This window comes from Heterodontus francisci, chromosome 18, assembly GCF_036365525.1.
Source record: "Heterodontus francisci isolate sHetFra1 chromosome 18, sHetFra1.hap1, whole genome shotgun sequence".
Lineage (NCBI taxonomy): Eukaryota > Metazoa > Chordata > Chondrichthyes > Heterodontiformes > Heterodontidae > Heterodontus > Heterodontus francisci.
Window position 1 is genome coordinate 75,624,160 of NC_090388.1, and position 24,962 is coordinate 75,649,121.

The window sequence follows — 24,962 nt, forward strand, 5'->3', positions numbered from 1 at the left end:
CCTGTCTAACCTTTTGACTGCCTGTCCTCTTTTGTTCTTGGTGGGGGTCCCTTACAGTTCACCAGTCCTCTGCTGGAGGATCCTCCTAACACTGGTACAGGTCTTAGGTGTGCAGGTTTCACTGTAGTTTGGGGTTTCCCCTCAACCTGGCACTTGTGGCAACTCCTGCAGTACTCCACCACATCTTTGTGGAGTTTTGGCCAGTCAAACTGCTCTCTTATTCAGGCTTTGGTCTTTCGTATACTAACATGTACAGTCACTGTATTCTCATGGCCCTTCTTAATATTTCTGTCCAGTACCTCTGTGACACCACTAACTGGTGAACTACTGCCCACTCCTAGCTCTAAGATCTGTGAGGAGAACTTCATTTCCTCATCGGTACCTCATTCTTTAAATAGTAGCAATCAGGAACTCCCTCTGCTTCACTTTCAGACTGGGCAGCCTGTGCTAATTCGCGCAATACTGGGTTGGGTCACTGATCCTCAGCTAGGTAAAATCCATTTAATTCATTCCCTGGGTCTCCTAACTTTCCAAAGAAAGTCTGACAGACAGACAGATCTGGTCATTTGCCTGTAGTGCTAATTCATCTCCTCTGGGGGAGCTGGTTTGATCATGGCCTGATCCACTACACATTCAGGGAAACTGCAGGGGTCCATCTCCTGTCACGGCCCTGTCTCTCTGACCTCCTGCGGTCTTTCTTTCACAAATGGGGGGGCTACCGCCTTCACCCCTGCCAGATCATTACCTAGGAGCAGGTCAACCCGTCCACAGGCAAACTAGGGACAATCCCTTTGGTCACCAATCCCAAAATTAGGTCAGACTCTAGGTGCACCCGGTGTACAGGTACAGGCATACACTGCCCTCCAATACCATTCACCGCCAATCTGGTGTTCAATGCAGTCTCTGGGGGAAAGGCGAGGCCTTTTCCCAGTAAAAGGGATTTAATGGCCCCTATGTCCCTGAGAATTACTATGGGCTTGCTTGCCTCACTTGAGGGGTATAGGGTTACTTTCCCTTCAAACACAAAACCCTGATAACCTTGAGGAATCTTATTAGCTTTTCCTGCACTTGCAGCCGTTAAGCTTCCTGGGTCTCACTCAGTGCAGTTAAAGCCACAGCTTGTTCTGCTGTGCTTTCCATCAGGTTCCCTTCTTCACTGAGCGGCTGTGCCTTGATTCACCCTCCAGGTTTTCCCCTTAGTTTCCAGCAGTCAGCTCTTAAATGCCCTGCTTTATTGCAATGGAAGCGCACAGCTCTCCATGTCTCACTCTTGCTCACAGCACATTCCTTTTTGGCTAGAGGAGGGCCCCCTGTATCTCCTGTTTTCCTTTCTCTCACAGGACTGCTTGGGATCCTATCACTTTCCCAACCTTTGTCCTTTTCGGATTTGTGGGAGTGACTAGGAAAGGTTCTCCCCTGGGAGACGACTTATAAATTAAAGCAAACGCATCAGCCAGAACGGCCACTTTTCGGGCTCTCTGAACCCGCTGCTCCTCTACATAGGTCTTTATGGAGAGTGGGAGAGAGTGTTTAAATTCCTCTAACAGAATTACTTCTCTGCGATTCTCATAGCTGAGCTATATTTTAAGAGCCCTCAGCCACTGGTCAAAAGCCAGCTGCCTACTTCTTTCAAACTCCAGATAAATTTGATTAGCTGCCTCTTGAGGGTTCTAAACTTGTGGCAATAGGCTTCGGGTACTAATTCATACACCCTGAGGATAACATTTTTGGTCAGTTCATAATTTGATGAACTCTCATCTGGCAACAGGGACTAAACCTCATGGGCGTTTCCAGTTAGCTTGCTTTGTAGTAAAAGAGGCCAGGTCTCAGCTGGCCATTTTAGCTGCCTTGCCTGTTTCTCAAAGGACAAAAAAATACTTCTACATCTTCCTCATTGAATTTTGTAATTAATTGAGCTAGTTTTAACAGTTCTGTACTGAGCCCTGAATTACACTCCTCCATATTGGCCATGTTTTCACTGGGGTTAACTCAAAACGTTTTAGCTCTCTTTCCTCGCATTCTTTCTGGAATATTCTTTCTCTCGCTCTCTCGTTCCTTTTCCAGTTTTTGTTTTTCTTCACGTTCCTTCTGGAAGGCTCTCTCTTTCTCCCTCTCCTGTCTCTCTCTTTCTCTACCCTGTCTTCTAATTCAAGTTTCCTTTGTTCCAATTGTATCTTTGCCAGCAGTACCCTGTCTGGGTCTGTTTCTAACCCTGTTTCTGTTTCTTCAGATTCATGGGAAAAATTGTTGGCCACGAGTCTTGGGAGTTCAGACATCCTAGCTTTGCCACGTACAGTGATCCCAAACTGCTTAGCCATTTTCCTCAACTCCTCCACAGGCAGTGCTTTTAACTTATGCCAAGTTACTTCACCCTGACTTGGACAGCTATGAGCTTCAGTCGCAGATATGTTAGTATTCAAGCACAAACAACCACAAGAAAACCTGTATTGAAATTTTGCTTTTTTTTTTTGCTTCCCCCCCCACCCTTTCAATTTCTCTCGTTTGTCTCTGGGTCAATTCTGTACGATAGCACCCAAATTTCCATTACGACCAGGTGAGAAAGGTATCTAGTCTCAGCCTTCACCTGGTCTTACCATAACTGGGTTTAATTTTAAACACACCGTGTTTTTAGCTTCCCCTTGGTGAATCCTTGTTCACCACTTTCCAATTATAAAGCAAATAAACCAGTAAAACAGGCTTTCTTAGGTTTAAAGAAGAAAAGCAGAAAGTTATCAAACTTAAACTCTAAATCGGTTGATGCCTACGGATAGATGACGCGCCCACGCGAGCATGCTTACGCCATACATATATGCAGATAGAGACAGAACACAGCAGAAGAAATAAAGTGAAAAAATTTGAGGCAATATCTGAAGAGTTGTTGTTAGGCTCTTCGAGCTCATGGTAGAATCCATGATTGTAGATAGATCTTGTTTTTCGTTGGGGCCCAGTATTCTTCTTCAACCTTGTTCGCTTTAGGAGACTTTTCTCTCTTGGGGTTCATGTGTCTTCAGTGGATTGAAAGACTTGTGAGAAAAAGATGGGAGCAGAGAGGAGAGAGATCTTCTCAGTCCAGGAGCAAACAGACACTCTGTTCAAACTGTTTGTACAAATTCAAAAAACTCAGGTTGCCCAGCAGGTTAGTCATGTGTCTAGCTGGTTTGACCATGTCTGTTTGTCTATTCGGCCACCTTAGCAGTCAACCTGGAATGCGAGCTCCCCCACCTTCAACGTCCGGTGATCAAAAGTCCATTGTGGGTTGAATGTGTCAGGGAATGGCTGCTTTGTCCTTCCAAACACTGTTTGTTAATATGCAAATGTCTTTTCCAGCCATGGCTGATCTATTTCACAAGTCCTTTCTTCACTCCAGTAACAGTTTAAAATCAATGTTCATGACAAAATTAATGTGCCGCATTCTTGGCAGGTGGGGGCCTAGCATGACAAACTAAATTCTCTCACACCATTCCAAGGCATAGTGCGTTAATGCACCAACTCATCACCATGTTTTATACTTTTAAGTTCCAAGGTTTTGGTGCATTGATAGATAATTTTTTTTTAAATGTTATAAAAAGGTCTGTACATAGTGACACAAGTCCCAGCCAGAATGGAGATAATCGGGTAATTTCCCCCATCAATCGCATCTGTTCCAGTACAGCTACAACACTGGCATATACCTGGCAATGTGGAAAACTGCCCAGGTATGTCACATACACAAAAAGCAGGACAAATCCAATCTGGCCAATTACTGCCCCATCAGCCTCTTCACGATCTCTCGATCATTAACAAAGTGATGGAAGGTGTCGTCAACAGTACCATCAAGTGACACTTATACAGCAATAACTTGCTCACTCATGCTCAGTTTGAGTTCTGCCAGGGCCACTTGGCTCCTGACCTCATTACAGCCTTGGTCCAAACGTTGACAAAATCAAGAGGTGAGGTAAGAGTGACTACCCTTGACAACAAGGCAGCATTTGACTGAGTGGCATCAAGGAGTCCTGGCAAAACTGACGTCAATGGGAATGAAGGGGAAAACTCTCCATCGGTTGGAGTCACATCTTGCACAAATGAAGATGATTGTGGTTGTTGGAGGCCAATCATCTCAGTCCCAGGACATCGCTGCAGGAGTTTGCCAGGGTAGTGTCTTAGGCCCAACCATCTTCAGCTACTTCATTAATGACCTTCCTTTCATCAAAAGTTCAGAAGTGGAATGTTCGCTGATGATAGCACGACTATAGCGCAACTCCACAGGCAGTGAAGCAATCTGTGTCCACATACAGCGAGACCTGGACAACATTCAGACTTGGGCTGATCAGTGGCAAGTAACATTCACGCCACACAATTGCCGGGCAATGACCATCTCTCACAAAAAAGAAACTTACCATCTCCCCTTGACATTCAATGACATTACCATTGTTGAATCCCCCCCTCTCAAAATCCTGGGTGTTACTATTGACCAGAATTTGAATGGGACCAGCCATATAAATACTGTGGCGACAAGAGGTCAGATGCTGGGAATTCTGAGGTGACTAGCTCACCTCCTGACTCCTCAAAGCCTGTCCACCATATACAGAGCACAAGGCACGAGTGTGATGGAATATTCTCCACTTGCTTGGATGAGTGCGGCTCCAACAACACTCAAGAAGCTCGACACTATGCAAGACAAAGCAGCCTGCTTGATTGGAACCCCATCCACCTTAAACATTCACTCCCTCCAACACCTATGGACAGTGGCTAAATGTGCACTATATACAAGATGCACTGTAGCAACTCACCAAGGCCCCTTTGACAGCACCTTCCAAACCCGTGACCTCTATCACCTAGAAGGACAAGGGCAATTGATGCATGGGAACACCACCACCTGCAAGTTTCCCTCCAAGCCACACACCATCCTGACTTGCAATTATATCACTGCTCCTTCACAGTCACTGGATCAAAATCCTGGAACTCCCTTCCTCACAGCACTGTGGGTATGCCTACACCAGATGGACTACAGAGGTTCAAGCACGGCTCACCACCACCTTCTCAAGGCCAATTAGGGATGGGCAACAAATGCTGACCTTGCCAACTATGTCCACATCCCATGAAAGAATATTAAAAAAAGAGCAAACTGCTGTGAATTATTGGGATTGATTGTGCGCACACAGGGTTGAATTTAATGAAGAAGGGTCACTGACCCGAAACGTTAACTCTGCTTCTCTTTCCACAGATGCTGCCAGACCTGCTGAGTGATTCCAGCATTTCTTGTTTTTGTGTTGAATTTAATGAGCCTGCTGCTGGGACTGGAAATAGGCAGCGTTCCCATACATCACATGTGTAGCCGCGCCGCCATGATTACGCAGCAGGGCGGCTATTTATCATAATGGAGACGCTGGTCACCTTCAATCACATGGCGGGGCAGTAGGGGAGATGCTGATTGTGGTGTAAGCTGGTAGCGGATCAGGTACTAGTGCCATCTTTAAATGCCTGCCAGTCCTGCAATCACTCTTGCCCTGCAGTCAACAGAAACTCTGTGTACTGTGAAACATTAAAATTTACAGCAATGTTTCCTACACCACCCAAACCCCACCCCCCAGGAAGAGTGGACAGGATGGCAGAGGGTAGACCAAGGGTGGCCCCACGCTTCAGTGACGCCTCCCTGCAGATTCTCCTCCAGGTTGCAAGGGAAAGGCAGGAGGTTCTCTTCCCCAGCAATGCCAAGAAGAGGTCCTCCTGCCTGACCAAGTAAACCTGGGTGGAGAATGTAGAGGAGGTCAGCAACCATGGGGTTGCCCACGCAACTGGGTCCAGTGCAGGAAGAGGGTCAATGTCCTTCTGCATTCAGCCAAGATGAGTGCTACTTTCCAATGTTCCTTTTGGGGTTTCCATGTGACTACATGACACTGGGTGCCGCATGGTGAGGGTGCCACTACCAGCACAATGACAGAGAGGTTATAACCTCATCATGACAGATGCATAGCTCACCCCCAATAGGTCCCATGACAGCATGTGTCATCATGAGATACATCAGATCCCCCATTTGGGGATGAGGGGCCCATAGTAGCAGAACTGTCATGCTGATACTTATGCCAATTCAGAATTTCTACATCCTTCCTCCTGCAGGAGAAGAGGGACCTTAACAAAAGGCAAGTGGCCAGGACTGGTGGAGGGGTCCCTGACATTGGTCCTCTAAGCCAGACTGAGGAAGTGCTTTAGAACTGGCGCGGACCAGGGCAGACTCGCAATATCTGACAGGGAGGCTGGAGTCCCGGCGCAGACAGTGATTATTGCCATTCACTGAAATATTCATCAATTATGGAGAATCACATCAGGCATGTTTGGCATTACAGGATATGTGCAACCTAACCCACATGTTTCTGTTCTCTCATGCAGGTTGGCGTTCGCAGGTGACTGCAGTCACAGAGGGACAGCTGTCAACCTCTGAGCATGAGGACCACTCAGAGAATGCACCATCCCTTGACTCTCCTGTACCTTCCACCAGTGCAGATACTTTCACCTCTGTGGGTAATCGATTGGCAAAAGAATCAGGGTTACAAGCTGGTGACAGCACCACACATACACCCGAGCAGCTGGCTGAGGCGGAGACAGCTGAGGCCTCTGGCATTCACAGGACTGTGGGTGGCCAGGCCCATGCTGAGCCCAGACTGATGAAGAGCCGTTGTGTTCTTTCAGCTTGTTTAGATGAGAGTGGGGGCTGCAGGGTCGATGAGCAACCTGACCATGGCATCATGATACGGGAAGCCATTCAAGTGGAAGGAGAAAAAAAGAATGCAGTGGTAGCAATGGACAGTATAGTTAGGGGGGATTGACACTGTTCTCTGCAGCAAAGAGTGAGAGTCCAGATGGCTGTATTGCCAGCCCCGTGCCAGGGTTCGGGACATCTGCTCAGGGCTGGAAAGGAACTTACAGTGGGAGGGGGAGGATCCAGTCGTTGTGGTCCATTTAGGTACCAACGACATTGGCAGGTCAAGGACAGAGGTTCTGCATAGTCAGTATGAAGAACCTGGTGCCAAATTAAGAAGCAGAACCTCAAAAGGTAATAATCTCTGGATTACCACCGTGCTGGAGCCAGTATTCTAGTGAACTGCATAACTAGGGAAGTAGAGAGGGTTTTAAACTGAATAGTGGGGGCAAGGGATCAAAATTGGGAAAATATGGTAAATCAAGGAGTAGAGACAAGGCAAGAAAGGTATTAATATGGGAAATGATAAACAGACTGTGACAGGAAGGGACAGAGCGTACAAATCTAAGAGTAAATCAACAGATAAAGCTAGAGGTTACAAAAATAATAAAAGGACAAAATTAAAGGCTCTGTATCTGAATGCACGTAGCATTCGAAACAAATGAACTGAAAGCGCAAATAGAAATAAATAACTACGATCTGATAGCCATTACAGAGACATGGCTGTCGGACAACATCGATTGGGACCTGAATATTGAAGGGTACAGGCATTTAGGAAGGACAGGAAGCTAGGAAAAGGTGGAGGGGTAGCTCTGTTAATTAATGATGGTATTAGTGCAATAGAGAGGGCTCACCTAAGTTCAGAAACCAGGATGTAAAAGCAGTTTGGGTAGAGATGAGAAATCATAAAGGCATGAAGTCACTTGTGGGAGTGGTGTACAGGCCTCCAAACATTAACCACACTGTAGGATGGGGTATAAAGGAAGAAATAATGGCAGCTTGTCAGAAAGATACAGCGATAATTATGGGGGATTTTAACCTACATATAGACTGGAAAACTCAGATGGGCAGAGGTCGCCTAGATGAGGAGTACATAGAATGTTTTTGAGATAATTTACTGGAACAGTATGCTCTGGAGCCAACCAGAGAGCAGGCTATACTAGACCTGATATTGTGCAACTAGATAGGATTAATTAATGACCTCATAGTTAAGGCGCCCCTAGGGATCAGCGATCATAATATGATTGAATTTTACATACAGTTTGAGGGAGAGAAGAGTGGGTCCAAGACTAATATTTTAAACTTAAATAAGGGCAATTATGAGGGCATGAAAGCAGAGCTAGCTAAAGTGAACTGGCAAATTAGGTTAGGGGATAAGTCAATAGAGATGCAGTGGCAGACATTTAAGGGGATATTTCAGAATACACAGAATAGATACATTTCAATGAGAAAGAAAAGTTCCAAGGGTGGGACCCGCCATCTGTGGTTAGCTAAAACAGTTAAAGATAGTATCAAACGTAAAGAAAAAGCATATAATTGCGCAAAGATGGGAGGCAGGTCAGAAGATTGGACAGAATATGAAAAAAAGCAAAGAATGACTGAAAGATCGATAAGGTGGTTAAATTAGAGTACGAGAGAAAACTAGCTAGAAATATAAAGACAGATACTAAGAGTTTCTATAGATCTTTAAAAGAAAAGAGTTAACAAAGTGAGCATTGGTCCTATAGAAATTGAGTCTGGGGAATTAATAATGGATAATAAGGAGATGGCAGATGAATTGAACAGATATTTTGCACGGTCTTCACTATAGAGGCACATCCCAGTATTAGCTGTAAGTCAGGAAATGGAAGGGAGGGAGGAACTCAAGAAAGTTACAATCACCAGGGAAGTGGTACTGAACAAATTGTTGGAGCTGCGGGCTGACAGGTCCCTGGGTCCTGATGGACTTCATCCTAGGGTGTTAAAATAAATGGCTAGTGAGATAGTTGATGCGTTAGTTTTAATTTTCGAAAATTCCCTAGATTCGGGGAAGGTTCCGTTAGATTGGAAAATAGTGAATGTAACTCCTTTATTCAAAAAAAGGTGGGAGACAGAAAGCAGGAAACTGCAGGCCAGTTAGCTTAACATCTGTCTTAGGGAAAATGTTAGAAGCTATTATTAATGACGTTATAGCAGGGCATTTAGAAAAATTCAAGGTAATCAGGCAGAGTCAACATGGTTTTGTGAAAGGGAAATCATGTTTAACCAATTTATTAGAGTTCTTTGAGGGAGTTGCTGTGGATAAAGGGGAACCGGTGGATGTATTATACTTAGATTTCCAGAAGGCATTTGATAAGGTGCCACATCAAAGGTAGAAAAGTGCATGGTGTAGGGGGTAACATATTGGTATGGATAGAAGACTGGTTAGCTAACAGGAAACAGAGAGTAGGCATAAATGGGTCATTTTCTGGTTGGCAAGATGTAACGAGTGGTGTGCCACAGGGATCTGTGCTGGGGCCTTAACTTTTTACAATGTTTATAAATGACTTAGATGAAGGGACCGAAGGTATTGCTAAATTTGCTGATGACACAAAGATAGGTAGGAAAGTAACTTGTGAAGAGGACATAAAGGGGCTAAAAAGGGATATAGATAGGTTAAGTGAGAGGGCAAAGACCTGGAAAATGGAGTACAATGTGGGAAAGTATGAAACTGCCCACTTTGGCAGGAAGATCAAAAAAGAAGCATATTATCTAAATGGTGAAGGATTGCAGAGCTCTGAGATACAGAGGTAGAAAAGTAACTTGTGAAGAGGACATAAGGGGGCTACAAAGGTATATAGATTAGGTTAGCTGAGTGGGCAAAGACCTGGCAAAAGGAGCATAATGTGGGAAACTGTGAAATTGCCCATTTTGACAGGAAGAATAAAAAAGAAGCCTATTATCTAAATGGTGAGAGATTACAGAGCTCTGAGATGCAGAGGGATCTTTGTGCATGAATCCCAAAAGGTTAGTATGCATGTATAGCTCGTAATTAGGAAAGCTAATAGAATGTTATCGTTTACCGCGAGGGGAATTGAATACAAAAGCAGGGAGGTTATGCTTCAGCTAAACAGGGCATTGGTGAGACCACATCTGGAGTATGGTGTACAGTACTGGTGTATCCTTATTTAAGAAAGGATGTAAATGCATTGGAGGCAGTACAGAGAAGGTTTACTAGACCAATACCTGGAATGGGCGGGCTGTCTGACAAGGAAAGATTGGACAAGCTAGGCTTGTATCCACTGGAATTTAGAAGAGTAAGAGGCGACTTGATTGAAACAAAAGATCCTGAATGGGCCTTGACAGGGTGGATGTGGAAAGGATGTTTCCCCTTGTGAGAGAATCTCGAACTAGGGGTCACTGTTTAAAAATAAGGGGTCATTTAAGACAGAGATGGGGAGAAATTTTTTCTCTGAGGGTCGTGAGTCTTTGGAATTCTCTTCCTCAAAAGGCAGTGGAAGCAGAGTCTTTGAATATTTTTCAGGTAGAGGTAGATAGATTCTTGATAAGCAAGGGGGTGAAAGTTTATCGGGGGTAGGTGGAAATGTGGAGTAATCAGTTCAGCCATGAACGTACTGAATGGCAGAGCAGGTTCGAGGGGCCTAGTGGCCTGCTCCTGCTCCTAATTCCTATGTTTGTAGACAGCACAGGGCATGCTGGAGTTGCAGGGAGATGTAAGGCAACATCTGGCCATGATGCCAGAGGTCATGTGCAGCTACGAGCGGACGATGGAGGAGTCCATCCATGCCATGACTACTGCCATGTCTCAGGCATGTGAGCGTGTGGCTTCCTTCATCGAGAGGTTGGCAACCCTCATGGTGAGCCACATTCTACTGATGCCTAAGAACCTGCACACCATCGCCTTGGCCATGAGCTCAACTCAGCAGTGGCAAGAAAAGAATCAGGCGTCTGGTGACTTCTCCCAATCCTTGTCCTTCTCTGGTGATCAGGGAGGTTCCAGCAAGCCTTGAAAGGGAAGAGAGGCTGCCCTCCACATCTAGGGGCTCCCCTCAGAGCACTCAGAATGTGGACACCGGCTCCTCAGCCCCTCTGCCAGTGAACCCAACTCCAGCAGCTGCGATGCCTGAGGAGAGTCGGACACCAACTTCAGGAAACCTTCAGGCAGCTGGGGCCCTCCACGCTTCAGGCACATACAGGACAGCTGCCGAAGTCATCTCAGGCCAAGGGGCAGCCTGACCAGCAGCCTGCTTTCAGCACAGCTGCTAGTGGTGAGGTCACACACTGCTTTGCGAGGGTTCCTCATAGGCGCCTGAAGCCATGTTTTCAATGGCTCGTTCTCGAGAATCCACCCTTGAAGGCAAGCGGGGGAACTGAAAAGCTGAGGCACCTGGTACTGTCGACGTATGAAGGCATTGTGGTTGCTTCCCGGGAAGCGGGCACACACCTGAAAGAAACACTTTCGGTGGTCACAGACCAGTTGAACGTCGATTGAACGGAACCCTTCCTGCTGATAATGGCAGCTGGCTGGTCCATGGGAACCATGATGGCCACATGCGTGCAATCTATTGCACCTTGCACCTGTGGAAATCCAGCGATGGCCCAAAACCGATGGCCCTCTTGGCCTGACTGTCAGGGTTAGTCCAGGAGCGAACATAGTCGCCAGCCCTCTTGAACAGAGCATTGGGCACCTCCTGACGCAATGCTGTGCTGCAGCCTGGGAGGACACATGTCCTCAGCTGATCCCTGGAAAGATCCAGATGCATAGGAGTTTAGTGCCATGGTAATCTTCAGGGTCACAGGTACACAGTTACCCCCAAATCCCAGAGGTCGCAAATCATCCTGCAGAAGGCTGCATAAGTCGGTGATGGCCTTTTTGGAGAGCCGTAGCCTTTATAGACAGTGTCGCTCAGACATTTGGAGGTAGCTGATGTGAGTCCTGTAGACTCTCTGGTGTACGTAGGCCGATCTTGGCCCGGCAGGCTGCTGCTGCTGCTCTCTTCGTGGAGCTTCAAGGTCAGGCGCAGCTGCCTCTATTGGAGGCGCCTCAATACGCCGAGGGGATCCAAAATCACAGGGTGTATGAGACACAAGGCAGGTGAACAGGGGCCTTCGGATCGCTTCAGATGCAGAGACGGGACTGATCTGGTAACATTGCTTATCACTATTTTTTCGGCGGAATGCCTGGTGTATCTCAGAACACAAACCGACTGCTGGGCCACCATCTTTTACAGCAGTGTGAGCCACCACACCCAATAACACAGCCAATATGAAACCCTACAATTCTCACCCACACACAATCTTTTTTTTTCTTCTTTTGGTCTCCTTATCTCGAGAGACAATGGGTAAGCGCCTGGAGGTGGTCAGTGGTGTGTGCAGCAGCGACTGGAGTGGCTATAAAGGCCAATTCTAGAGTGACAGGCTCTTCCACAGGTGCTGTAGAAAACTTGTTTGTCGGGGCTGTTACACAGTAGGCTCTCCCCTTGCGCTTTTGTCTTTTTTCCTGCCAACTGCTAAGTCCCTTCGACTCGCCACACTTTAGCCCCGCCTTTATGGCTGCCCGCCAGCTCCGGCGATCGCTGGCAACTGACTCCCACGACTTGTGATCAATGTCACAGGACTTCATGTCGCGTTTGCAGACGTCTTTGAAGCGGAGACATGGACGGCCGGTGGGTCTGATACCAGTGGCGAGCTCGCTATACAATGTGTCTTTGGGGATCCTGCCACCTTCCATGCGGCTGACATGGCCAAGCCATCTCAAGTGCCGCTGACTCAGTAGTGTGTATAAGCTGGGGATGTTGGCTGCCTCGAGGACTTCTGTGTTGGAGATACGGTCCTGCCACCTGATGCCAAGCATTCTCCGGAGGCAGCGAAGATGGAATGAATTGAGACGTCGCTCTTGGCTGACATACGTAGTCCAGGCCTCGCTGCCATAGAGTAAGGTACTGAGGACACAGGCTTGATACACTCGGACTTTTGTGTTCCGTGTCAGTGCGCCATTTTCCCACACTCTCTTGGCCAGTCTGGACATAGCAGTGGAAGCTTTTCCCATGCGCTTGTTGATTTCTGCATCTAGAGACAGGTTACTGGTGATAGTTGTGCCTAGGTAGGTGAACTCTTGAACCACTTCCAGAGCGTGGTCGCCAATATTGATGGATGGAGCATTTCTGACGTCCTGCCCCATGATGTTCGTTTTCTTGAGGCTGATGGTTAGGTCAGATTCCTTGCAGGCAGCTGCAAACCTGTCAATGAGACTCTGCAGGCACTCTTCAGTGTGAGATGTTAAAGCAGCATCGTCAGCAAAGAGGAGTTCCCTGATGAGGACTTTCCATACTTTGGACTTCGCTCTTAGACGGGCAAGGTTGAACAACCTGCCCCCTGATCTTGTGTGGAGGAAAATTCCTTCTTCAGAAGACTTGAACGCATGTGAAAGCAGCAGGGAGAAGAAAATCCCAAAAAGTGTGGGTGCGAGAACACAGCCCTGTTTCACGCCACTCAGGATAGGAAAGGGGTCTGATGAGGTGCCGCCATGTTGAATTGTGCCTTTCATATTGTCATGGAATAAGGTGATGATACTTAGTAGCTTTGGTGGACATCCGATCTTTTCTAGTAGTCTGAAGAGACCACGTCTGCTGACGAGGTCAAAGGCTTTGGTGAGATCAATGAAAGCAATATAGAGGGGCATCTGTTGTTCACGGCATTTCTCCTGTATCTGATGAAGGGAGAACAGCATGTCAATGGTCGATCTCTCTGCACGAAAGCCACACTGTGCCTCAGGGTAGATGCGCTCGGCCAGCTTCTGGAGCCTGTTTAGAGCGACTCGAGCAAAGACTTTGCCCACTATGCTGAGCAGGGCGATTCCACGGTAGTTGTTGTTCTTATAGAGGGTGATGATATTGGTATCGCGCATGTCCTGAGGTACTGCTCCCTCGTCCCAGCACAGGCAGAGCAGTTCATGTAGTGCTGAGAGTATAGCAGGCTTGGCACTCTTGATTATTTCAGGGGTAATGCTGTCCTTCCCAGGGGCTTTTCCGCTGGCTAGAGAATCAATGGCATCACTGAGTTCCGATTTTGTTGGCTGTATGTCCAGCTCGTCCATGACTGGTAGAGGCTGGGCTGCATTGAGGGCAGTCTCAGTGGCAACATTTTCCCTGGAGTACAGTTCTAGGTAGTGCTCAACCCAGCAGTCCATTTGTTTGCGGTGGTCAGTGATTATGTCCCCTGATTTAGATTTGAGGGGGGCGATCTTCTTGATGGTTAAACCCTCGCAAAGCCCCAATTACACCCAACTCCCTTGCAGAGCCCCCGATACACACAATCTCCCTCGCACGACGCCCGATACACAGAATCCCCCTCGCAGAGCCCCCGATACACATAACCCCCCTCGCAGAGTCCCCGAGACACACAAACCCCCTGCGGAGCCCCACGAGACACACAACCCCCCTGCGGAGCCCCACGAGACACACAACCCCCTTGCGGCGCCCCCGAGACACACAACCCCCCTTGCGGAGCCCCTGAGACACCCAGCCCCTGGGACCCCCCTTGCAGAGCCCCCGATATATCCAACCCACTTGCACAGCCCACATCAACAGAGCAGCAATGGACTCAGAACCCCCCACTTCCCCAATGCTGCTATGGTCAGTACACCTTCCCGCTGTGGCACTGGCACAAGTGATGTCCACCATTCACAAAATCACGGTCCACTCATTAAATCATCGATAATTACATTTAAATTCATGCTAAACAGCATTTCAGCTATTTAAAATAGGTTCCTGTCACATCAGGGCGTCAATTCCGCCATGGTACCTTCCTGCCTCTGACAAAATCAGGAACCTATGTAATGATGCCAGATTTCCGTTGCAATTCTCCGGCCCCCCCATGACACCATACTCACCTTAAATGGTTGCACAAAATTCAGCCCATATTTCATATGCAACGATCCTCCACTCACTGCATTTTGCTGGAGAAATTGTCACATTTTTAATTAGGTGTCTTTGCTGTAGCTTTGTTCATGAGTTCTGTTTGTTGTAGTTCATAGAGACTCAGCTTAAAGACTCTCTTTACTGAGTAAATAGACTATTTGCTTAGTACACTGTTTAAACAATCTAGTTTGCCGAGTAAACAGATTTTGTTTGCTGTACTAAGTCCTGCCCTGCATCCACCTACTTGGCTGACAATGTGGTGTCGATACTCAGTTTTTTCAAAAAAAGATGGGCCTAACATTGATGGAAATTCACGCCATTCTAATGATACATTAACAGTGTTAATGATTATTAATTTGAAAAAAACAGCAATTTGCGAAGTAAGAGATACCCCACGAGTTGCAATTCTCCTCAAATTACTGATTTGCGCCACTCAGCCATTAACTATGCCAAAACCGATACAAGTCCCCTCTTGCTATGAGGCTCCCCATTCAACTTAAAGCGGATCATGAAATTGCTGGTTTTATGATGTTAATACAACTTATTCCTGCTGCAGACATTTAGAGCTGGTAATTAATGTCATAGAGGACCCCATTAATGATGTTAATTATGGTCCTGACATAACACTCAACCTTGGAGGCCGAGGAAGAAAACTGCCACTGCAGCAACTCCTGGCCCGATAGTTCTACAGTACAACTTTCCCAATTTCGCTAAAAGTCACATAAAACTTTCCAGACTCCACAAAACAAACAGTGTTGTTTTTCCAAAGTCAGAAATGTACTCAAAACCTCAAGCTGCAGTTCACCTGATACTGTAGTTTTATAGCTGCAGAGCAGAATTTCACTTAACGCAGGAAAAGTGGGTGCCTCACCTCCTTTCTCTTCTTTGCTGCAGTGTAAAGGAAATTCTGGGCTGCAATGGTTGGAGAGACATGGTCCTCAAATACATCTGAAAAACATTTCAACAATACCGCTAATCAATGCAACCACAGTTTGCACATACACTAGCAAACAATCAACACGGCAATGCCCAAAGTAATATACGCAGCAACTAGGTGATTTTAATTATCTTGGCTTCAAAATTCAATAAAATTGCCTTTTAGCTGCAACAATGGAGAGGGAATAGAAATCACTATCTGGTTTTCTCTGCTTTTAGCAACACAGAAGAAAATCTATTGCACAATCAAATCGAGGGACATTTTGTGGATCTCACCAAATTTCATCCGAATGTATTCGTATGGATCCTCCTGCCACAGCTCCTCATCTTCATCTTTGTAACACATCAGTGGGAAGACTACCTCTTGAGAAATGCTCTGTGTCAGTAATTGGTTGGTCGGAGAAAGAGTGCAAATGAGAATGGGGCAGGGGGAGCAGGAGAGTGAGAAAGGAAGGGGAAGAAAAAAGGAACAGTTTCAGGGGTTTGTATTCATTTTACCACATTCCCTAATCCAAAGTCATCCATTAGATTGTGGGCTACAACCACCAGTATGCAGTCAAACTAAAAAAAACGAAATAGATTTAGGAGGCACACATACAGATGAAAAACCAGTGCTATATTTCTGCCCTGCATTGCTAGTGTCACAAGTGATGATTCTGAAGGAATTATCTCTGTATTATAACAAGGTTTGTCCCTGTAGTACAATAATGTGATGAGCCTCCAGAATGGACCAATCAAGCAAGCTAATCAAGTGACATCAAAGTCCAATCAGAAAACTGCATTAGTCCATGCCAGCTTTGCGACACTGTGGATTAATCACATTATTCTATTAGTCCCCTCAGTAATCCTTCACCCCAAGCATGTCACCTACTCTGCTCAGCCTCTGTTCCTATGGGCCCACTCCAGCTCCATTCCATCCCTGTCAAGTCCACTGCCAGCTCCCACAGAACCTCCCTAAATGTTGCAGCTTCTTTCCCTTTCAGCCCCACACCAATTGTTTCAGCTCCAAACCCTATGTCCATTTTACCAAGTTGTTATGGCCAGGTGAGGAGGGGGTCACAGCCACCCTTATTGCCCTTCCTCTTATTTCACTGCAACAGGGTTTATCCTTTTACCAGCTCAGTGAGTGTTTTACCTTTAATGTGGTCGTGAAAGAACCAATCGGACAGGTTTTCTTGAGTTTAAACAAGAAAGATGTAAGTTTATTATGCTCAACAAGCTAAACCCGATTTAAAAATAATAAAAATTACGCGACACATTCACGCACATATTTACATGAGAATCACAAACACAAACAGATTACAGATATAAAAGTAGCTTTTGTGGTTGGATTAAAGACCAGAATAAATGCAATTTAAATACACAGTCTGTGAGCTTTAATGATTTGGTGGTCTTCTGGCTGAAGTTGTATTCTTGGAGTCTTTGGCTGGTCAGGGTTTTCCTGAAGACTTGTCGGTGGCTCTCTTCCCCAGGCCTCTGGCTGTAGCAGTCTGTAGGCTTGGAGAGCTTTCACTGTACTCTCGTGCAGCACTTCAACTAGGTGAGGCATCTCGCTCACTGTTGATCTGTGTTTTTGGGAACTTTCCTTGTCCCTGCAGGTTTCTGTAAATGCTGTTTGCAGCTTTGGTAAGGTTTCCCTTTGGCCTGCATTTACATGGGAGTGTGTGGGGTCTACTTCTTCCAACATTTCAGGGTTGGCTAAGTGGACAGTAGGGGGTTCCAGTTGGGAATCCTCCCTGCCCACCTCTAACCTGTCCTCACTGTCCTTTTTGTCCCCTTCCTCCCTAACTGTCTGACAGAGCTTGCTTGTATGTCCCCTTTTGTTTTCGGCAGGGGTCACACACAATCCACCAGGACTCTGCTGAGGAGGTCCCAAAAACCGGTATGGGAATTAGGGGGTGTAGGTTTTAGTGCAGGTAGGGGCTTCACCACAACCTGGCACATGCGGCAAGTTTTACAGAACTTCACCACATCTTTGTGAGTTTTGGCCAGTCAAAATGCTGTCTTACGCAGGCTTGTGTTTTTCGTACACTGACATGTCCAGCCACTGGAAGTTCGTGAGCCACTCGTGGTATTTCTTTACAGTACCTCAGCAGCACCACTATCTGGTGAACCACTGTCCACTCTTCGATCACACGTCTGTGCAGAGGTCTCCACTTCCTCATCAGCACCTTATTCTTTAAATAGTAGCACTCTGGGACTCCCTCTGCTTCAATTTCGATTTGGACAGTCTGTGCTAACTTATTGAATACTGGGTCAGCTTGCTGAGCCTCAACTAGGGAAGATCTGTTTAACCCATCCTTTGGGGCCTCTAACTTCCCAAAGAGAGTTTCAAATAACCAGACAGTAGGGTCATCTGTCTGCAGTGCTAGTTCAGCTTCCTCTGCGGGAGCTTGTTTGGCCATGGACCGAGTCACCATACAATCAGGGAAAATGCCTGGGACCTTCCCTGCAACTGCTCTGTCTCCAAGACCTCTTTCAGTCTCTCTAAAACTACTGGGGAAGCTACCACCTTTGCCCTCGCCATTTCATTACCCAGGAGCAGGTCGACCCCATCCACAGGTAAACTAGGGACAATCCCCAGAGTTACCGGTCCTGAAACTAGATCGTGCTCCAAGTGCACCCGATATAAAGGTATGGCATATACTGCCCTCTAATATCATTCACTAGCACCCTAGCATTCACTGCACTCTCTGGGGGAAAAGTCATGCCTTTTCCCAGCAGAAGTGGCCTGGGTGACCCCTATATCACTATGGGCTTGCTTGCCTCACTCGAGGGGCATGGGGTCACCTTTCCTTGGGATACAAAATCCTGGTAACTTTCAGGGATCTTGTTCCCGCACTCACAGCGGTAGGGTTACTGGGTCTTACTGCCACAGTTAAAACCACAGCCTGCTCTGCTGTGCTTTCCATCAGGGCCCCTTCTCCTGCACTGGTCCGACGCACCCTGATTAATCCTGCAGGTTTTCCCCCGTAATTTCCAGCAGTCAGCTCGAAGATGCCCTGCCTTGTTCCAGTGGAAACACACAGATCTTCGGGTCTCACTCCTGCTCTCAGCACCGTCCTTTTTGGCTTGAGGAGAGTCCCCTATGCGTACAGCTTTCAGTTCTCGCCCAGGACTGTTCAGGCTCCTATCACCCTCCCACCTTTTATCCTTTTCAGGTTTGTGGGGGTGACTGGGGAAGGGTTTACTTTGCGGTAAGGGCTTGTGTACAAGGGTAAATTCATCAGCCAGAATTGCGGCCTGCCTGGCTCTTTGAACCTTTTGTTGCTCTACGTGAGTTTTAATAGAAAGGGGAAGTGAGTTTTTAAACTCCAAAAGAAGGATCACTTCTCTGAGGTTTTCATATGTGGGCTGTACCTTAAGTGCCCTTATCCACTGGTCAAAAACAAGCTTCTTAACTCTTTCAAACTCAAGGTAAATTTGGTAAGGCTCCTTTCAGAGGGTTCGGAGTCTCTGGCGGTACGCTTCCGGTAATAGCTCATATGCCCACAGGACAGCAGTTTTAGTCATCTGATAACCTTTCATCTGGCAACAGTGAATAAACCTCATGGGCTTTTCCTGTTAGCTTGCTTTGTAACAATAGAGTCCAGTTCTCTGCTGGCAATTTCAGCTGTCTTGCAAGTTTTTCAAAAGTAACGAGAAATGCTTTCACACCCCCTCGTTGAACTTTGGAAACAACTGGGAGAACTTTAAGAGCTCAGCACATGGTCCAGAGCTAGGGGTAGCTGCCTCACTAGCCATGCCTTCACTGGATGTACTGGGTCTTCCTCAAGTTAATTCAAGCAGCCTTACCTCTGTTCCCTTCTTCTCCTTCTGGAAAGATCTCTCTTTTTCCCTTTCTTCTTCCCCCTTTTCCCGTTCTTTTTCTTGACACTCTGTTCTTTCTCTGGAATTCTAATTCTAGTCTCCTCTGTTGTAGTTGTATTTTTGCTAACATTACTCTGTCTGTTTCTGACTCCAACCCTGTTTCTGAATCTTCAGGTTCAAGTGAAAAATGGTTGGCCACAAGTCATGGGATTTTGGATTTCCTAATTTTTGAATGGAAAGTAATCCCTAACTGCCCAGTTACATCCATCAACTCTTAAATAGATAGGGCCTTTAACCTGTCCCAAGTTATTTCACTCTGGCTTAGGAAGGTACAGGCTTCGAATGAAGACATGTTAGTATTCCAGCAGTTAAAACCACAAGAAAACCCGTACTGAAGTTTTAAATGTTTTTTTTTTTTATCAGGGATCGATTTGGTCTCCCACTTCCAATTTCCCGTTGTCGTTGGATTACAATCACAGACTAGGGCCCCCAGATTTTTGTTACATCCAGGTGAGGAGGAGGTCACAGTCGCACCTCTTGCCCTTCCTCTTATTTGACCGCAACAGTGGTTGTACTTACCACCTTAGTGAGTGTTTCGCCTTTTACCTTTAATGTGATTATGAAAGAACCAATCGGACAGGTTTTCTTGAGTTTAAACAAGAGGTAAGTTTTTTACATTCAACAAGCTAAACCCGATTTAAAAATAATAAAAGTTACACTACACATTCACACAAATAGATTACAGAGTGGAAAGCAGGTTTTGTGGTTGGATTAAAGTTAAAAATAAATAAAAACCTAAATGCACAGTTTGTGAGCTTGGATGATTTGGTGGTCTTCTGGCTGAAGCTGTATTCTTGAAGTCTTTGGCTGGTCAAAGTGCACTTTGTGTCTGGCCCTTTCGGCTCAGAGTTTTCTTGGAGACAGACCTGTAGGTGGCTCTCTTTCCCTGATCTCTGGCTGGAGCAGTCTGTAAGCTGATGGTTTTCAAACCTGATGTGCTCAGGAGAGAGAGGCACACAGCCTTCTCTGCTGCTGCACACTCAGTTATTGCTTGGCTCTTTGTGTGTAACAAAACTCCCAGTTTTACACAGCCTGGGAAGATGGTCACATGGTTCTCACAATTTCCTTTGTTTTTAATGAGGTCCAAAGTCTAAAAGCCCAAAACATCTCAGGTGGTATTGTCAGTGTTTACCTCCGGAGGGATGTCTCCACTCATGAATACCTCAAGATGGCTTTGAATGCCCCACTAACGAGGGTCATCTGTATAATCTACTCAGTTAGTCAAAGCATTGTCCTGGCTGGGCGTCTTGTTTGACTTGTGTCTCCAATTCGATGTTCTGGAATGTAAGGTATTTGAGATGCAAATTGCAGTGGCCATCGTGGCTGCCAGTTTTTCTTTTAAAGTTAACTGTGGGATTTTCTCCATTAAAAGTCTAATGTATGTTACCAACCAATGAATTAATATTTCTCATTTGACATATAGTGTTTTCTTGACAAAGTACATAATAAAAAAATTAAACTTTGTGTTATAAATAAATAAATGATGTTGCAAGCTTGCTCTCAACTGCTGCCACCTAGTTACTGAACTACAAGTAATGCTCCTGAAAAATACTGTAAAGGCCTTATATAGTGTTTAATACAGCACATTCAAGGCCTCGCAAAAAAATTTCAAAGATACCACGCATTGAAAAAACTGGTCATGGCCAGTATCCCATGTCCACCATTCCTATGGATTCAAAGGAGTTTCACACTAGAGCAGATGGGGTGCAACTGGCCTTGCCATATTAGCCTCGCTTTACCTTCATTCCCATCATTTTCAAAATCACCTCATCACCCTCCTTCCTAAAAAGCTCCATCTTTTACCTGTCCTTCTTTGTCCAAGATGTTGAACACAATTACTGCCACTCAACATACACTCACCTCTCTCACCACTCTACCTAGAAAACATAGGTATTATATGCATGACGTCTTTCCACATGACAGTGGTGAGGGGCCAGAGATCCTTAAGTCATTTTTTGTTTAAATGCAAGTCAAACCAGCTTTATATTTCCAAATAAAGTTTTCCCTCCAATGACTTAGTGCAGCCCCAAAAATCCTAATTAACAGCAAGTGACAAAAATTAGATTTCACAATGTACAAACAGCTCTCTTGATGCACAGTACCGTTTAGCAGCCTGGTTATTATCAGTGCATAATGGCATCTCCATTTTATAGTTGATATTGACCTGAAAGGGGTCAACCAAGTATCAGGCTGGGATTTACATTATAACCTAATAATGCCAATTTAACTGAATTTTGATCCTCTTTTCTCTTTCTACAGTCTTCCTGTCTAAGCGAAGGTAAGAACAGAATTTTTTTTGAGCTCCTGTCAATACTGCTTCTGTAGGCAGCTACTAGGAAGAGTAGAAGAGTGGTCCAAAGTGACTGCCTCTTCCCTCCCTGTACAAAGCAATGGGCCTCACTGCTGCAGCAAACTAAGATTCAAAATTAATATTGTGGAGACCTGATGCATCACTTCCTTCTGGTATGCCATGTACTCCAGCGCATCCATTTCTTATAGAAATACAGGAACAGAAGGAGGCCATTTAGTCCTTTAAGAAACGCCACTTCTATTCTGCATTGGTCCTTAGTGGCCATTTATATAGTCCCTCGACTCCTGGATACTGTGCAATTGCGCTAGTCCATGTGAAGGCCTTGCTGCATCAACCATCCCCCCCATCCCAGTAACGGGTTCAGGCTAGCTGGCTGCACACTGCTGCTATGTAACAATATGCAGAGTGATTTTAACTCTGTGCTGCCCTTCTAACAGTGAGCACATGATCAAAAACTGTTCACCAACTTACTGGTTGAGGCAAGGAACTGGACTCATTCAAAAAACAGTTAGATCTCTCAATTGCAGGACGCTGGGGTTGACATTTTGGAAGGACACGAGCAAATGGATAGAATATAATCTTGTGAACATGGAAATTTATTATCCATTTTCCACAAGTGTGTTGCTCACTGGTGTGCACATTTTACCAAGTGCATAATAAAAATAAATTAAGCTTTGCGGCATAAATAAATGATGTTGCAAGCGTGCTCTCAACTGCTGCCACCTAGTTACTGGACTATAAGTAATGCTTCTGGAAAGTACTGTACAGGCCTTAAACAGTGTCAAATACAGCACATGCAAGGCTGTGCAAAAAAAATGTCAAAGATACCGCACATTGAAAACACTGGCAATGCATAGAACAAAATTTTAAAGGGTAAAACTGAGGAAACACACACATTTCTTAAACATGACTACATATGCACGAGAATTTTAGGTTCCTATTTGTGGCTGAGCTTGGGGAATTAAGTTATCTGTTGGGCATACTCAGGTTTCCAGCTTAGCAAAACAATCTCCCCAAAGATGCATTCCAAGAACTGCCATCATCTGTTTTTCGGCTCTACACCTCCATCGTTGTGATAACTAAATAGCAACTTTCACTCCTGACTCCTGTCCTAGTTCCCTATCCCAATATAAAAATCAGAAACCAGCCAGTAAAGGAGATTTCAAATCGCCAGTAGCAGCCACGACAGAAGCCAGGAGGGAGTGTTGCATTTACATATTACAGTTTTGAATGAGTATAGTAACAATTGACAGGAATGTTCAACTTGATATGGAAAAAACAGGGAAAAAAACATGTACTTCTGGACACCATCCAACCTAATGGGAGAGAATCAATTGAGAGAAGTTTTATAATGGTGACTCGCATCTTATACAAAGGTCCTGATTTTTTTTGTTGAGTTTTTGGACAGAATTGTAGACAGGCCCTCTTGTGAGCGAGTTCCCTTATGTTAGTACATATGGTATGAATGAACAAAGAACAGTACAGCACAGGAACAGGCCATTTGGCCCTCCAAACCTGCGCCGATCTTGATGCCTGCCTAAACTAAAACCTTCTGCACTTCCGGGGTCCGTATCCCTCTATTCCCATCCTATTCATGTATTTGTCAAGATGCCTCTTAAACGTCTCTATGGTACCTGCTTCCACCACCTCCCCCGGCAACAAGTTCCAGGCACTCACCACCCTCTGTGTAAAGAACTTGCCTCGCACATCCCCTCTAAACTTTGCCCCTCTCACCTTAAACCTATGTGCCCTAGTAACTGACTCTTCTACCCTGGGAAAAAGCTTCTGACTATCCACTCTGTCCGTGCCGCTTATAACTTTGTAAACCTGTATCATGTCGCCCCTCCACCTCCGTCGTTCCAGTGAAAACAATCCGAGTTTATCCAACCTCTCCTCATAGCTAATGCCCTCCAGACCAGGCAACATCCTGGTAAACCTCTTCTGTACCCTCTCCAAAGCCTCCATGTCCTTCTGGTAGTATGGCAACCAGAATTGCACGCAATATCCTAAGTGTGGCCTAACTAAAGTTCTGTACAGCTGCAGCATGACTTGCCTATTTTTATACTCTATGCCCCGACCAATGAAGGCAAGCATGCCGTATGCCTTCTTGACTACCTTATTCACCTGCGTTGCCACTTTCAGTGACCTGTGGACCTGTACGCCCAGATCTCTCTGCCTGTCAATACTCCTAAGGGTTCTGCCATTTACTGTATACTTCCCACCTGCATTAGACCTTCCAAAATGCATTACCTCACATTTGTCCGGATTAAAATCCATCTGCCATTTCTCCACCCAAGTCTCCAACCGATCTATATCCTGCTGTATCCTCTGACAATCCTCATCACTGTCCGCAACTCCACCAACCTTTGTGTCGTCCACAAACTTACTAATCAGAACAGCTACATTTTCCTCCAAATCATTTATATATACTACAAACAGCAAAGGTCCCAGCACTGATCCCTGCGGAACACCACTAGTCACATCCCTCCATTCAGAAAAGCACCCTTCCGCTGCTACCCTCTGTCTTCTATGACTGAGCCAGTTCTGTATCCATCTTGCCAGCTCCCTTCTGATCCCATGTGACTTCACCTTTTGTACCAGTCTGCCATGAGGGACCTTGTCAAAGGCTTTACTGAAGTCCATATAGATAACATCCACTGCCCTTCCTTCATCAATCATCTTTGTCACTTCCTCAAAAAACTCAATCAAATTAGTGAGACACGACCTCCCCTTCACAAAACCATGCTGCCTCTTGCTAATAAGTCCATTTGTTTCCAAATGGAAGTAAATCCTGTCCCGAAGAATCCTCTCTAATAATTTCCCTACCACTGACGTAAGGCTCACCGGCCTATAATTTCCTGGATTATCCTTGCTACCCTTCTTAAACAAAGGAACAACACTGGCTATTCTCCAGTCCTCTGGGACCTCACCTGTAGCCAATGAGGATGCAAAGATTTCTGTCAAGGCCGCAGAAATTTCTTCCCTTGCCTCCCTCAGTATTCTGGGGTAGATCCCATCAGGCCCTGGGGACTTATCTACCTTAATGCTTTGCAAGACACCCAACACCTCCTCCTTTTTGATAATGAGATGACCCAGACTATCTACACTCCCTTCCCTAGACTCATCATCCACCAAGTCCTTCTCCTTGGTGAATACTGATGCAAAGTACTCATTTAGTACCTCGCCCATTTCCTCTGGCTCCACACATAGATTCCCTTCTCTGTCCTTGAGTGGGCCAACCCTTTTACCCTCTTGCTCTTTATATATGTAT

General features: G+C 45.8%; 1 protein-coding gene across 4 annotated transcripts in view; it reads right to left on the minus strand.

Annotated features, from left to right (window-relative positions):
- The window catches only part of ipo8 (importin 8), a 236,565-nt gene that overhangs the window by 97,236 nt on the left and 114,367 nt on the right, over nt 1-24,962 (minus strand). For 3 of the 4 annotated variants that reach the window (XM_068051009.1, XM_068051008.1, XM_068051010.1), the window contains 2 exons: nt 15,787-15,886; nt 15,446-15,522 (listed from right to left, as the gene is read on the minus strand). The exons of the other annotated variant lie outside the window; for it this stretch is intronic. In XM_068051009.1, the coding sequence (XP_067907110.1) occupies nt 15,446-15,522; nt 15,787-15,886 (177 nt within the window). The remainder of the gene's footprint in view (nt 1-15,445; nt 15,523-15,786; nt 15,887-24,962) is intronic. 4 annotated transcript variants of the gene reach the window in all.